Source organism: Triturus cristatus, chromosome 7 (genome assembly GCF_964204655.1).
Source record: "Triturus cristatus chromosome 7, aTriCri1.1, whole genome shotgun sequence".
NCBI classification, from domain to species: Eukaryota; Metazoa; Chordata; class Amphibia; order Caudata; family Salamandridae; genus Triturus; species Triturus cristatus.
Window position 1 is genome coordinate 1,842,308,614 of NC_140590.1, and position 15,805 is coordinate 1,842,324,418.

The following is a 15,805-nucleotide window of genomic DNA, read 5'->3' on the forward strand; positions in this document are numbered from 1 at the left end:
GTGCTCTAGGCACTGTGTCTAGTCAAGTCGTGTTGTTATACCACTTTCTTAATATATGGTTTGGTCTCCTCCTGGAGCTTTAATATTGTGTATCTCGTTCTCTAATCTCATAAAGAGGTTAGTAGAGAGTGGTTAGTAATAAATACATATGTTTTATATATACCTTGGGTGGTTCTCCTTTCATTTGGTCATTCAGGAGGTTATATATTGTGAAAACAAGCTGCTTTACATTCCTTCGAGACTTAGCCTGAAGGATAGCTTTCAATAAAGGTTGTCTTTAACCTAATCATCAATAAGGGTCGTTTGGACTGGTGCAAGGTACCCACTATAACTAGTGGACAGCATATACCAGGCCAACTTCTCACAGTACCAATCCGTCTTCAGATAGCGGTGATCAATGCGCACTCAGAAGAAATGGCAGCGTCAAGAATGATTGAAGTGTTGCACTTAACAAGGATAGTGACATTATTACTTATAGGGGCCTCCCATCACTGACAATTAAAAATCCACTTTCCCGCATTGGTGCTCAGCTTGGGATCCAGAGCCTGTGTTTAGCAGCAAAACTCAGCTATCAAGTTGAAAACTAAACATCTCTAAATTGAACATTAAAACAAAAATAATGTTTTGATTTTAATTGACAGCAGGTCTAGTCTAAGAGAACATGGGGTTGGACTTGGCTACCATGACAACTCTCGTGGAGAGAAAGGACCCATGCATAGAAAGAAAAAATAGGTTGGGCCAGAACACCAGGAAGGCAGATTATGAAAGTACCCATAAGGCCAGGAAAGATGCCCGCCAAGCACAGATCCAATTTAAGATTGAAGAAATGGATGCACCCATGGAGGTGTTTTTTTTTTTTTTTAAACAGTGACAGTGAGCAGAGGCCCTGTTCTGTATGGCTCCCAAATTGCTCTGCTTGCCTTGCGTATCAATTGAAATATAGTGCACACTTTGAGGCCATAGAATAAATACATTAGGATTGCGGGCGATTTTCCCCCGCTGGGCCGGCGGTAGCCACCGCCTGCCTGGCGGTGGAAAACTGCCCCAATACACACTGCAAAGACCCCCCGCCATATCAGTATGGCGGGGGGTACCGCGGCGGACGGGAAAACCATCTGCCACTTTTCCGCCCACTCGACTAGTGCCGCCACGGAAAGGCATGCTGATACTGAAGTTGGGGGCCTGTTGCGGGCCCCCAGGATGTTGAGGGGGTGGGGGGCACATGGGGGGTACCTATGGTACCCCCCTGCATTTGCCTGGACGACGTGGCAGGAACACGCGGTGCCTGCCACATTGTGAATGCAAATGCACACAGTGCATTCCCAGCATTGTGGCGGGCGGTACTGTGAGCACCGCCCGCCACAATGCTGCGAATAGAGGATGCCACCACCACGGTGGCGGTGACATCCTAATTGCCGGTGCGGGACCGCCGTACCACTGGCGGCCGGTCCCACTGTCCACCATCCTAAAAAATGATGTACCCTGTAATTCATTGTCACCCATCTATAATTCAATATGTTATGCAAGGCTTCTATAGAAAGCCTCTGACTTTAACACAAGAGTCTAACACTGGCAATTAACCACTCTGACGTGGCAACTGTGTTAGTAAGGGTTATTTCCCAGTGTTGCTACATCATAAAGGCCTTCAAGTGTAGCCTGGCGGTGCTCTCAGAGTCTGTCAGAGCAGTGCTGGAAAGCAGGGTTTCTGGAGGGAAGGGAAGGTACCGAGCGGGCAGCCATGTTTTTTTAAATTTGGGACTTGAAGGAGAGGCCATGTTATGTATAGCTCCCCCTTTCACCTCTGCCTTGGTGTAGCTTCTTAAATCAGTGGCACGTGATTTTGAGGGTTACACATGACATAAAATTATAGATGAGTAAAAAGTGATTCACAACAATGTTTTTTACCTAGCGGTTCTGAGTGACATCATAGACATCTCAGCTTTGAGCCAGTTATCGATTTGATGTCTCTCATAACCACCTGGGGAGAAACATCCCCATAATTCCCTTTTTACCCATCTATAATTTTAAAAAAAGCCACTAATAAAGCATAGGCCACTGAAACAACCATATTCTGGGGTTCTGATTTGGAAGCATCTCTATTAGTGGCTAGCTTTGATGCAACTGACCCAATGTGCTGGTGAATAAAAGCATTTCTTTAAAAAAAAAAAGTGTTACAGATATCTTTCCATGGAAGAAAACCACTTAACATACATGGCCCCCTTCCTGCTCTGCATTTTCACACAGAACCGCCTACACAGAGTGGGTGGACAATAAATATGGCCCCACTCCTCTGGAAGACATGCCTGTTCACATAAATCGGAGGGAAGGGGAAAATGTGTGGAGAAACTTTAGTGAAAAGATCTATGGTTTCTCCAGATATTCTCCGCTTCTCCTCAACATGTCTGCTTCTCCTTTAAGAGAAAACGTACCGCCCTTTCTCGGACAGAGTGGCCATGGTTAAAATAGGACTAAAAAATCCAGAGCACAGCTGTATTTTTTCCCCTTATTCTTCTCTTGTATTCCAATATTTCGCACAGTGCTCTTCAATTTCAACACTCAGTTGAAATACACCACTTGCAACACAAGGCACAAAAGAGCAATAACAAAGGCAGTAGGTCTGGCTTATCATTAATGAATGTGCTTCTTTGTCAAATGGTAATTTTGTATGCAGTGACATCTGGATTGGGGAGTGGGGAAATCAACGGGTGAATGAGTGACTGCATATGTAAATGAATGGGTGAATGACAGTGTCGGTGGATGAGTGAAGAGCCACATGGATGAATGCGTGCACGGATGGGTGATTATTTAAATGAGCGCTTAGATGGGTGAAAGAGTGCCCGTATGGATAACTGAGTTACTGAGTGTCTGCAGGTCAGAGGCCAGTGTGCTGGAGGTAGCCATGGTCTTTTTGCTATCCCCTCCCAAGTGCTGCTGCTCACTCATTCATCTATCTCATTCATGAACTCAGTGCCTGATTTAGATCTTGGCGGATCACAACGGTGACGGATATCGTGTCCATCGAAATATAAATCCCAGAATACAATGAGATTTATATTTCAGCAGACGGGATATTATTCACCGTTGTGATGGAGTAACCCAACCGCCAAGATCTAAATCAGGCCCTTAGTCACTCATCTATTCACCCATTCATGCATGTGGATGTCATCATTGACTGTTTCTTGCAATCCCACACTCACCGTCCACACAACCAACACACACTCACCTAACAGTGATTTACATTTAAAAAACACCAGACGTATTGGTTCAGCCAATGTTTACATTTGAGAAAATCTTCCTGTATTTGTTATCCAAAAGAAATTGGTTATAATAACAACATACCTGATTCATTTAAAGCACCAGTATTGTTCAGCAGAAGTTAGTTAAATTTAGTTAAATTTAATCACTCCCATATGCTTTGATACTTTTTATGTGATGGGATCTAGTTAGTCTCCTACATGTTACTTCTATCTTAATTGGGGTTCTTCAGTACATTTGCTGCATCTTTTTGCATGTTTGTTGCACATCATTCTTGTTAGAAGTTTTTTTTAAGTTTTGCACTGATTGGAAAGCCGTCTGCTTCTTGGAGGTTTCATTTGTGGGTACAGTGGTGATTCAGGGAAGCAGGATCCTGAAGGCTCTCTTCTTTGACACCTCTGGGTCACATGAAAGTATGGATAAAGACTGTGGTCTTGAACATTTCCAGACTTTATTGAGATGTACGAGAACAATGTAGACTTATCACCATCATATTTACTTTTTCTACAGTTATCTTCAGGCTGTTTCTAATTTCATCCAATGCACACCTCAAGTCAAGTCCTCTCTCCTAGATCATAAGCATACATACGTTTTATGTAGGTTTCAATGCCAAAATAGTGCTCTTGGCAATAGATGGTGCTACTCAGCATTCTTTGAAACTAATATGCTGCCATTACTATTCCTTAAGTGCCATCTTACTTTTTTTTAACCTGCATTGCCTTTCTGAGGGTACGGTTTAACTCTCTGTTTTTTAGACTGTATACAATTGGGTTACACAAAGGAGTTACTGTGATATAAAATAATGACAATATTTTGTTGTGATTCGCTGAACGTGTGGATGGCGGCCGTATGTACATAAAAAAGAGTGACCCGTAAAATAAAACCACAACTGTGAGGTGTGAGGCACATGTGGAAACGGCTTTTTGCCTCCCATCACTGGACTGGATTTTTAGGATGGCCAAGGCGATGTTGAAGTAGGATGTGAGGATCAGAAGAAGGGTCGTCGATGCAAATATAGCTCCACAAACATAATTCAAAATCTCCACATGATGAGTGCTGGTGCAGGAAAGGGCTAGAAGGGCGGTGATATCACAGAAGAGGTGGTTGACATGGTGAGACCTACAAAAAGAGAGCTGAGATGCTAGGATAGTGTATGGAGAAGGAGATATTAGACCAACTGTCCAGGATCCAGCAGAGAGACTAACACACACATTCCTACTCATGATGGACATGTACCGTAAGGGATTGCAAATGGCGGCATACCGATCAAATGCCATGACTGTGAGAAGAAAGAACTGTACTCCAACAGTGCTGATGAATGAATGCATCTCAACTAGGCATTCAGTTAGGGAGATACATACATTAGCAATGAAAAGGTTTGCCAGCATTTTAGGTAAAATGATTGTGGAAGAACAGATGTCTAAGAAAGCCAAGTTTGAAAGGAAAAAGTACATGGGAGTGTGCAAGTGAGTGTCTATAGACACCATTGTCATGATGAGAAGATTGCCAGTAAGAATAGCCATATAAATTACCAGAAGTAGAACAAATAAGGGACCTTTCAGTTCCGGAATGTCAGAAAAGCCCACAATCAGGAATTCACTCTCAGTGGTATGATTTAATCCTGTTTCAACCAAGATGAATCTGCGTTGGACACAACATGTGGGTGTCAGGAAACAAAGAGAAGAAATATATAATTAGTAAGACAGGGTTATGTGAATAAAAGTGCTTTACTTTCCTAAAATAGACAAGCAAATTTATAGAAATGTGAATAACATGCATTACTATTATTTAGTATTGAGCACTTCAACATCTCTAGATCTTTCCTAGTGAAATAATGATTTGCATATGAAGTAGAAGGCAGGACTGGAATTAATTAATGATGCTTGGAAGCAAGATTAAGTGAAAGTCCATGTGCAGATTAAAAGTGTATTTATCAGACCTCCTGCTAAATAGTACAAAATCTATGCTATCTGCCCAGAGTCTCACAAAATAGTGCATAATCTCCACTGTTTAGCCACCTAACACTAAATAGTAGAGACGGTGTGCAATTTGACCAACGGCCAGAAAAATAGTGCGAAGGAGGTCTTTATTTAGATGATGATAAAAAAAGGGACTTCAGGGAAGGGTAGTGTGGCGGTTGTCTTGTAATGGGAATGCAACATATGTGAAATATTTGAAAGTAAGTGCATATGCTCAGCAACTACCACATGTGCATCAAAGAAGCCAAGATGCAGCCATCACTCTTCGCATCAACACAGCGGCCAACCACATAAAGGAACTCTTCAGAATAGTCAAGGAATTCTCCAACCTGACAGCAACAGAGAACAACATCCACCCCTCCCAAGACACACTCTCAGACCACTTCCACAGCAAGACTGACACCATCTACAACAACTTCGATCCCCAACCCACCACTCTCAGCCTCAACAATCTCAACTAACCATGAACACTAGCCGAATGATCACCATCTGGTCCACTCCCATCACTCAGACCACCATAGCCATCATGTCGTCCATCCACTTCGGGGCACACACTGATCCCTGCCCCCACCACCTCTTCAACCTTGGAACCAACCCTATCAACATGGAAATCACCAGCATACTCAACACCTACATCACGACAGCAACCTTCCTGGACAGAAGGAAAAAAGCAGAGGTCAGACCCCTCTTATAAAAACACTCTGCCTACCACAGCGACCTCAAAAATGACTGACCGATCTCCATGCTCCCCTACCCTGCCAAAGTACTAAAGAAATCCATCAACCAACAGTTCACTGAATACCTGGAACAAAACCACCTACCCAAAGCTTAACAATAAGGATTTCGGGCCAACCACAGCACAGAGATCGCACTGATTGCCACCATAGACGACATCAGAACTCTCCTTGACCACAGAAAACTATGGCCCTGATCCTCCTCAACCTCTCTGCTGCATTCAACACTGTCTCCCACCTCACCCTCATCGGCAGACTCTACAACATCGGCATGCAGCAAAAAGCCCCCAAGAATGCATCTTTCTTGACAGGGCGCGTACAGAGCACTGGATTGACTACCTACACCTCTGCACCCAAGGACATCATTTGTGACGTACCGCAAGGACTATCCCTCAGCCCGACTCTGTTCAAAATCTATATGACCCACCTCGCAGATATCCTAAGATCCCATGGGCTCCACATAATCTCCGAGGCAGATGACACGCAATAAATCCTCTCGCTTACTGAGGACCCCGCCAGCGCAGACAAACAACTTATGCAACGCCCTGATCAACGTAGCCAAATGGATGAGAGACAACTGATTTAAACTAAACTCCGACAAAACATAAGTGCTGATATTCAGGAAGGAAGCTTCCGCATGGGACTACAGAAGGCGGCCACCAGAGCTTGGCCCAACACTCACACCTACAGACCATGCATGCAACCTGGTCATCATCCTCGACAGCTAACTGATCATGAAATGACAAGTGAACACAGTCATTGTCTCTTGCTTCCACACCCTTTACATGCTCTGCAGAGTCTTTGGCTCCCAATCAACACCAGGAAGACCGTCACACAGGCCCTCGTCACCAGCCCCCTTGACTGCAGCAATTTCCACCCAGCTCCTCAGACCATAAGGGACACCTCAGCCAGACTCATCCTCTACCTCCCCAAAGGCACCCACCACCTCAGGAACCTCCATTGGCTTCCCATTCAGAGGAGATGCCAGTTCAAGAATCTCATGCATGCATACAAAGCCCTACATGATCGAGGAACAACCTACATCAGCCATCGACTGGACTTCCATCTGCCCAAAAAACACCTGCGCTCTACCTCACTTGTCCTTACACACACACCTTCATTCGTTGCAGCTGTAGTGGGGGCTATTCCTTATCCCCCCAAAGACCTGGAATGACCTGCCACTCCACCTTCGAACTGTACCCTCAATGGCAGACTTCAGAGAAAAACTCAAGATCTGGCTTTTCGACTGAGAGATGGCAACCTCAGCGCCAAGATACCACAAGGGGTGATTGTGCTGCACTCTACAAAAGTTGATTTATTGATTGATTGACTGATATACAAATGTAAATGGTTTGTAATAATGTAAGTCCATGAATTAAACAAAGCGATATACAAATCAGACAAACGTTAAATCAGTTTTGAATAAAAACATGTATGTAATTTTAATATTTAAATAAAACATTCAGAAATCAAACAGATACTTCAGGATATGGCCCACAGAAGTTTTGCACTTCAGTCAGGGAGTATTTTGCTGTCAGCAAAGAATATGGAGTATGTTTTTAAAACATGCTACATAAATGTTTTATTCATGAGAAAACATTGTTTTTTTGTTAATGTTCATGATGCTCCATTTGTTGGTTTTTGAGGGCTGGGCTCATTTTGGGCTTCATATGGAAGGCCTTGTGCTAGCCTTTGGCTTCAGTTTAAGGGGGATTGTGCTTGGTTAGTATTTCAAATCTTGCACCAGCATCAGTCATCAATCAGCAGCAAACAGAGAATGCAGACAGATAGGTGTAATCTGAACTACAGAGGAATGGACACTGTAGGAGGCTGGATTGGTATATGTTGCACACTTATATAAGTGAAGCACCTTGCACTAATCCAGACAACACTTAAATTGATTTTAATGGGCTTAAACAAACCTAAAAATCTCTCTAAGTGATAGCTGTAGAGAGCAGCCTTCAGGTTTAGTCCAAAGGGAGTGTTAAGCAGCTTGTTTTAGCAGATCTAGTCATGTAGTGTAGGTTAAACGAAATAGAACCACACAGTTAGTGATAAAAATATTTCTATTTATTACACAACACTCACTAACACATTTTTATATATCCTACCCGGAGATATCATCACAAATACACAAGGGTGATTTCTTGGAGAGAAGAACCTGCAAGCAGGGGGTACAGAGCCAATGCCACTCGGGGTGACCAGGAGGCACAGCAGAGCAATGCCTGCAGACGACAGAAGATGCAGGTGTAATAACAGTGACCTTGCCACTGCAGCTGTGATGACCAGGCGATGCTGAGGAGAACCAGCAGACATTCATGAGCTGTTCCATGTTGGAAGTCGAGAACTAGGGGGACAGTGTCTGGTGAGAGCACCAACAAGCTTTGGCAGCAGCAACAGACGTGTAAAATGATGAAGGGGCAACGTTGGGACCAGCAAGGTCCAATGGAATTACCAAGTGCAGGAGAGTCAGAGCAGGCCCTGAGCAAGCAGAGTAGCCAATTGAAGCAATAGAAGACCCTCGAGATGCCCTACAGGCCAAAGTCACAGGAGTCATAAGAGGACCTCGAGAAGCTCACCAACGAAGAAGGCCCACAATGCAGAGGATTCAATGAGAACAAAGATCTGGGCAGTTCAATTTGCTGGAGGTTGAAGCTTCTTGTAGCCCGAAGATCTCTGGAGTGCAGAGCTAACAAGCCTTGGCAATGGCAAGTCGACAGGGTGCACAGGAGTTCGGTCCAAGAGGTTCTGACGAGGGATACTGGACTCAAAATTGCAGAGAGGACAGGTGCCTCATGGAGTTGCAGAACCACCACTTGTGTTGCTGAGCCTTTCAAAGTCTGTGGGACTACAGGAGCAGCAGATGGGTCAGCTTTGTCGCGGTTCCTGCAGATGTAGGGGAGGGACTCCTTCTCTCCCTCAGGGAAATTGCTTTGGGTATTCGGGTGTCCTTGATGCCAACAGGTCTGCTGAAGGTTCCAGGATGAAGCACAGAAAACGAAAAAGACTTGCACAACAACAAGACCAGGAGCAGCTGGAATCTTGGTTCCAGGCGAAGTCCAAGTGTCCAGACAGTCAAAGAGTGACGTGATTTCAGGCTGAAATCTAGTCTCACTACAAACCTGAATCCCACCCACAGGTTAGCCCTTTTATACCCTAAGAAAGGTGTGAGGACAACTCCGGGGTCCCTCCCAGTGGAGGGGAGCAAAGGGCTTCCAGAATTGGTTTTAACTAGAGGGCACCAGACGTGCCCTTCAAAGCAGTCTGGTGGCGCTGGCAAGCGCACCAACCCAACCCAATACACTAAGTCCTGTCTGGGGACCTCCCTCTGAAAGGAAACATATTGTTCTGCCTTCTCCTGCTCACGCTCAGCTCAGTTGCAGGAGAGCAGAATCGTGTCTGTGGTCAACAGCAGCACTAGTGTGCTAGCAGACCCTGAAAGGCTGTTCCAGGAAGTACTGGGGGCTTCCCGGAGGAGCCCCCCAGTGCATGGAATCATACCTCCAACACCATTAACAGTGTTGGGGTATGATTCCAACATGTTAGATACCAAACATGCCCAGGTTCGGCACAGCCACTCTATATAGTTAGCCTTTGCATAATGAAACAAGGCCACTATATGTATCAAAATGACTGACCACACTTACAAAGTGTGGAGAATCTACGCTGGGGTTTGAATGGGATGTCCTGCTCATGCAGGGGAACCCTCACACTCATAACCCTGCACCGTGCCTCCAAGATAGAAACGCCTGCCTGGGTGACTTATAGGTTTTAAGTGTAGTGACCTCAGGTATAGGGAAACTTATATCTGTCGTAAGTGGTGCAAGCACCAGCTTACACAGGCTGCAATGGCAGGCCTGTAGTCACAGTTTGAGTGGTATCTCATGGGTGACATAATACATGCTGCAGCCCAGGGAGACCCCTGTTGTACATATGCCCTAGGTAACTTAGTACCATATACTAGGGACTTACAGGGGCACACCAGTAGTGCTAGTCAAACTTAGGGCAGAAGCACAGTGACTGGGTTCCTGATTAGCAGAACCTCAGTCAGACTAGTCAGGTGGAGTTAACTCAGGTGCCTGTGAATAAGGAAACGTTTTCATACTATATTCTAGGGGGGTGTAGGTTTAGGGCATCGATGCTTAAGTGGACAAGGTCCTCTCTTCACTGGGCCCTCATTTCTGCACTTCACCTGCCATGTCTCAGCAAAAGAAATCTGGAAGCCAAAAAACTAAAAATCTGTGTGACAGGTTTGGAGACTGTACCTGAATAAAGTCATTGTGGAAGGAGTGCTAGCAAAGGAAGCAGAAGGAGGAGGAGGATGAAAAGTAGGAGAAGGAGGGCCAAGAGGTGCACCACTGGAAGGGCTAGGACGACCAGAGCCACAAGGACCAGGACAAGAAGAACGAGGGCCCAGAGAAATCTAACCTATGAGGAGCAGGGTTACCAATACCAGATGGGACCAGAAAAAAATCAACAATGAGGAAAATTACAATGAAAAACAGCACTAGGGGTAGCAGGACCAGGGTGAGAAGGATCAGGTGGAAGAGGTAGATCTGGACCCACAGGTCTAGGGCCTAAAGGACCGGAAGTATCAGAGGTAGAAGCAACAGAAGGCCATGGGCCATAACAACAAGAAGGGCTATAAGATCCTGTGCACGTCAACCAGAACCAGAGGGACAAATACAACCAGGGCCAGTAGAAGCAGACCCAAATAGGCAGACAAAAGAGGACCAATACCAGGAGACCAATGGAGAGAAGGACCGAGGACAGGAGGGCCAAGACCACAGATGTCAGATCAAGGAGGACCATGGGTACAGAAGCAAAAGGAGAGAACCCAGAAGTCCACAACCATAAAGCACCAGGCCTGGCAGGACTTGGAGACCTGTTATGTTATGGGTCACTTGGAGACTCCACGTTCACCATAAGCTCTCTTGGCGCTAGTAGCAGAGGGAAGCATCGATCACCAATTTTGGCATAGGATTGTTGGAATAACCAAGTTTAAGAGTCTCCTGAATTAACTATAGTTAGATACTGATGTAATATCCAAGGGGAGGCTGTTCCATGTAAGTACGGAAAAACCTGCCTCTCCTAGCCTTTTTTTTTGCTTCTTGGCATTGAATTGACATGAGCTGATCTCAGATGGAGAGCGGGCATGTGGTGCTGAAGATCGGTTGATATAAAACCAGGGCTTTTACCATGAAGTGCCTTAAAATTCATACCGGCTGTGTTAAAGAATGTCCTCTGGGCCACAGGGAACTAGTTGATCTTTTCCATCAGTGGGGTAGTGTGACAATCTCATGGCTGGCAGAAGACCAGCCAGGCCACCCTATTTTACACCAATTGCAACTTGTGAATGAATCAAGAAGGGAGTCCCAAATAGAGGGCATTTGCATAGTCAATCCTCAATATCACTAGGTCAATGATAATTTGAATGACAGCTTTCCCTGTAAAATATTTGTAGATTTTCCCTATTCTTTCATGGTGGAGATGGCAAGAGGATGAGACAGTTCCAATCTGTTGTTTGAGAGATAAGTCTGCATCAATAAGAATCCCAAGGCTTTTCACCGCTCTCTTAGGCATTGTGGAAGAGCCCAAGTCTAAAGGCCAGAAGGAGGGGCTACATTGGATCGAGTTATTTTTCATTACCACCACTTCAGTTTTATCGGCGTTTAACTTTAACTGATGGAAATTCATCCAGTCCTGAATATAAAGCATGGTGTTTTGAAAGAGTACCTGCCTGTCATCAACATAATTAAATATTTTCACATCTTGCTGCTGAAGAGAGTGTATCAAAAGACGGATGTAGTTAAACAAGTGTGGGGACAAGGATGATCCCTGAGGCACACCACAGTCCAAGTGGACTTTGGCACAGCAATATGGGGGAAGGGAGGCTGACTGAATCCGAACTTTGAGAAAGGAGGTCAACCACTCGTGTGCGGTGCCACACAGTCCTGCATTACTGAGTCAGTTGATCAATGAAGTATGATTGACCGTGTCAAATGCCGCAGAGAGGTCCAGCATGATCAATACCTGGGTAGACCCATTGTCTGCTTCCTTCCTCATTTGGTCCATAACAGTGAGAATCACTGTCTCAGTGGAATGCGCAGGTCGTAAACTGACCCGGTGAAAGTTCAGGTAGCCTGACTCCTCCAAAAAGGAGCAAAGGTGTTGATCTACATGACACTCTAATAATTTAGCTAAATAAATTATTTAGGAGTTGGAGACCTTGCCCTGGGTAAGAGAAACCTTGAGGAGAGACATTGCTATATCCTGAAAGCAAAACAAATTGCCTTTTGGACGTGAGGAGGACAATTATCGTTTGGTGACTCTGTTTAAACTGTGACCAAGTCGCTCTTTAGTAAGCGACAAGCCGCTCATTACTGATGGCCGGAAAAGCAGAAAGAGACATAGAATTTTTACCTTCTGATGGTATGTTGAAGGCACGAGTGTTGGGGGGATAGTGTTTGTTATAACTTTTATTTTCTCCACAAAAAAGTTTAATTCATCACATAGATTTTTGGGTAGGGACAGAAGGTGCAGAGAGTTTGTCAGGATTAGATAGTACTCTGACCGTCTCAAAAATGACCTTAGACCTATTCTCTGTATTTAAGATTTTGTTAGAGATGAATGTAGATTTTTCCTACAAGATAGATTTTTAGTCCGTTTTAAAAAATGTGTATGAAGACTTCTCTATTTTCAGTCAGATATGTTTTACGCTGTTTATGCTTCGCCTGTCAGAGTTCAAGTTTAGCGCTTTCAAATCTGCCAAAAAAACTGAGAAGCTTCATGGCCGCGGGCAAGCTTTATTTTCCGGAGGCGGGCATTAGAATTGCTGGGTTTTGTAAGCAAGTCCGAAACCACTTCCTGATATCCCTCCAGGTTAGCACAGGGAACATGAAGAGAGAGGCGCAAAGAGGTACAAAATGAATCAAGGTCCATGCATTTCCAATTTCTAGTGGTAATATTTGGACGTGAGGGAGGTTTTGGGAAAGTTATCTCTTTTATGGTGAAGTGAATAAGGGGATGGTCAGACCAAATGCAAGGAGAGATGATAAGGTTACTTATGGCTACATTAGAAGACCAGACTTGAACTAAAGTCTAGTTTTTAATGTGAGTTGGTACAAAAACATGTTGGCCAAGATTGATGCTAGCTAAACTATCCGTCAATTCAAATGCCAGTTGACCTCTCATTACTTCATTCGCCCAGTAGTTAAAATCACCCTGGAGAAGAATTTTAGCATGATCAATGGCTAGCTCAGATACTGACGCAGCCACAAGTTGGGGGAAGTTCTGCTGTGTTCCAGCAGTCTGTACTTCAAGACAGATAGCAACGGGGAAGCAGGGGAGTCAATTTTAATCACAATATTGTCCACACCAGGGAGAGATAGTGGGGCAATTTTAACAATTTTTACATTTTGTTTAAGCAATTAGCTCCACCCATCCACCTTTCGTCTCCTGTGGCCAGTTGGTGTTGAGAGCTGCCAGAATATCCGGTACTGAGTCCCCTGTTCACCATGTTTTATTCAAAAATAGGATATCAGGTGAATCAGAACCTAGCAAATGGAAGATCTCTAATTGATGGTTCACTAAGGGCCGCATATTGAGGTAGACAACAGTGAGTTGATTTTTATTTAAAATGCACGGGCCAGCTATTTTTTTTTCATAAGGTCAGAGATAGATATATTTACACAATTAAAATTAGTGCTAGACCTCTGATGTTTTGAGCCAGCATTGGGCAAGTTCTGAGTAAGAATGTTTAGCAAGAATAGTTGGCTCAAGTTGATAACTGCATAGTGGTTTTTGAGCTCATCAGTGGTGTAGTTCAAATTTTGGGGGGAATAGTGACTGGCCGCTAGTCCCGAACAGTTGTGGATTGACGCAGATGGGCTTGCCTTTGGCATGCCTTCAGTGCACCAGCGACATGCCCGCAGCGTGCGTCCGCTGCGCATCCATGCTACCGGCATAAATTTCAAGGGTAGGAGCTCTTGCAGACTCCACCCATCACACACTCAATTGGTCCCTTCCCAGTCAATCAGATGCACAACCAGTGCGTTCCAAACCAGCCCAAACCCTAGATTAGAATGGCTGTAGAGGACAAGAGAGTCTACGTGTAGTGGGACCAGGATCAGAAGGTCTAGGAGTGCCAGGCTCAAGGGGCTCCTAAACCGGGGTGGCAAGAACTACATGAACAAGGTTGACCCACAGCATAGGTACTAGGAGGACCAGTGCCAAAAGGGATGAGGAGGAGCAGACTCAATAGGACCATTACTAGGAGGACTATGATAGAGGGACCCATGGTTAGATGGACAAGAACAAGGTAAAATAGGCAAACCAGGAGACCATGAGGATTAGTAGGGGTAGGATGGGCAGGAGGACTGGGGACAATGAGGGCTAGAGAAGCCAAGGTCAGTGGATCTAGCATCAGAAGACCTGATACATGAGGACCAGGGGTGCATTTACCAAGAAGACCAGGGCCAGAAGGATTAGAATCCGGCAAACGAGGGGACTAGATAATACAGGGGAGCAGGACTAGGAAGACTGATGGATGAGAATTAGGGTGGGAGTACGAAAAGGTCCAGGACCGGAAGCCTGTGAAACAGGAGACCCAAGATCCAAACAAATAGGGACAGGAGTACAAGGGAATGACAACCAGCCAAACTAGGACCAGGATGTACAGGGCCAAAAAGTTCTTAGACTAGCATGAACTGGATATCAAGGATCATCAGAACTAGGAAAGGCTAAGATGATCTGTGACAGGACAATTTATTGCAGAGCCCTATGGATAAAGAGCAGGAGCGCGAGGGCCAGGAGGATCAGGACCAGATTGAAGAGGACTAAGAAGATCAGGTCCTGAAGGGCAATGGGCAGAATATCCAGGATACCAGGGTAATCAGAGCAGGGATTAGGAAGCCTGAGGGGGGCAGTACCACGGATACCCAGAAGACCAAAGCAAATGGACTGGGTAAACTAAAAGGATCATGATCAGGAGGACCGTAAAAACGGGGTTAGGAGGATCATGAAGATCATGACCTAGGGGACCAGGGCTCGGACTACCAATTGGGGCAGAGCAATCATTACTTGTAGCAGGACCAGGGTGAGGAGGATCTGATGTAAGAAGGTGAACCAGCATCTGAAAGACCAACTGGAATGGACAGTGGTGTAGAGGTGGACCAGGACCAAAATGACCGGACTCAGGAGGACCCGAACAAGGAGACCCTGGATCAGCAGAAACTGGATCAATGGCTGCAGTGCCAACAGGACTAAATGGACATGGAACAGATCAAGGAGAACAAGGACAACCCAAAACAGGTGGACAAAGACTAAGTGTGTCAGGACATGAGAAGCAAGATGGACAAGACCAGTGGTACCAGGGCTTAGAGGGTGAGGATGAGGAGAGCCAGGACAAAGTGACGACAACCAAGAGGACCTCAAAAGAACAGTGCCAGATGCGACAAGGGAAGGGCCATGATGGCCAAAAGGTAACGTTTATGATAACAAACACAATAGGACAAGAAGGACCAGGACTACCAAGACCAAGGAGATAAAGAATACGATAGTAGGTGGGTCAGGTCCAGGAGAACTAGGTCCAGGAGGAGCCAAAATATAAGAAACAGAACCAAGAGAATGAGGGACAATGGACACAGAATCTTGAAGGAGGACAAAGACTATGAAAAACGAGAATAGCAAGACCTTGGACAGGAGTGCTAAATAGCTGAGACCAGGGACACAGGCAGCCAGATTCAGAAGAAAAAGTTCTAAGAGGACCAGAAAACAAAGGAATAAGGGGAACATGAATATGGAGGACAAGGAACAACAGGACCAGAATGGTCATAG

At 45.1% G+C, this 15,805-nt stretch overlaps 1 protein-coding gene across 1 annotated transcript; it reads right to left on the reverse strand.

The window, feature by feature from the left end:
- Positions 1-3,950: 3,950 nt before the first annotated feature.
- LOC146813397 (olfactory receptor 5J3-like) lies at positions 3,951-12,034 on the reverse strand. Its single transcript, XM_085615417.1, has 4 exons — positions 12,002-12,034; positions 5,697-5,886; positions 4,987-4,990; positions 3,951-4,896 (listed from the first exon to the last, which is right to left on the reverse strand). The coding sequence occupies exons 1-4, from the start codon at positions 12,032-12,034 to the stop codon at positions 3,951-3,953; spliced, it is 1,173 nt and encodes a 390-aa protein (XP_085471543.1).
- Between the last annotated feature and the right edge of the window lie 3,771 nt (positions 12,035-15,805).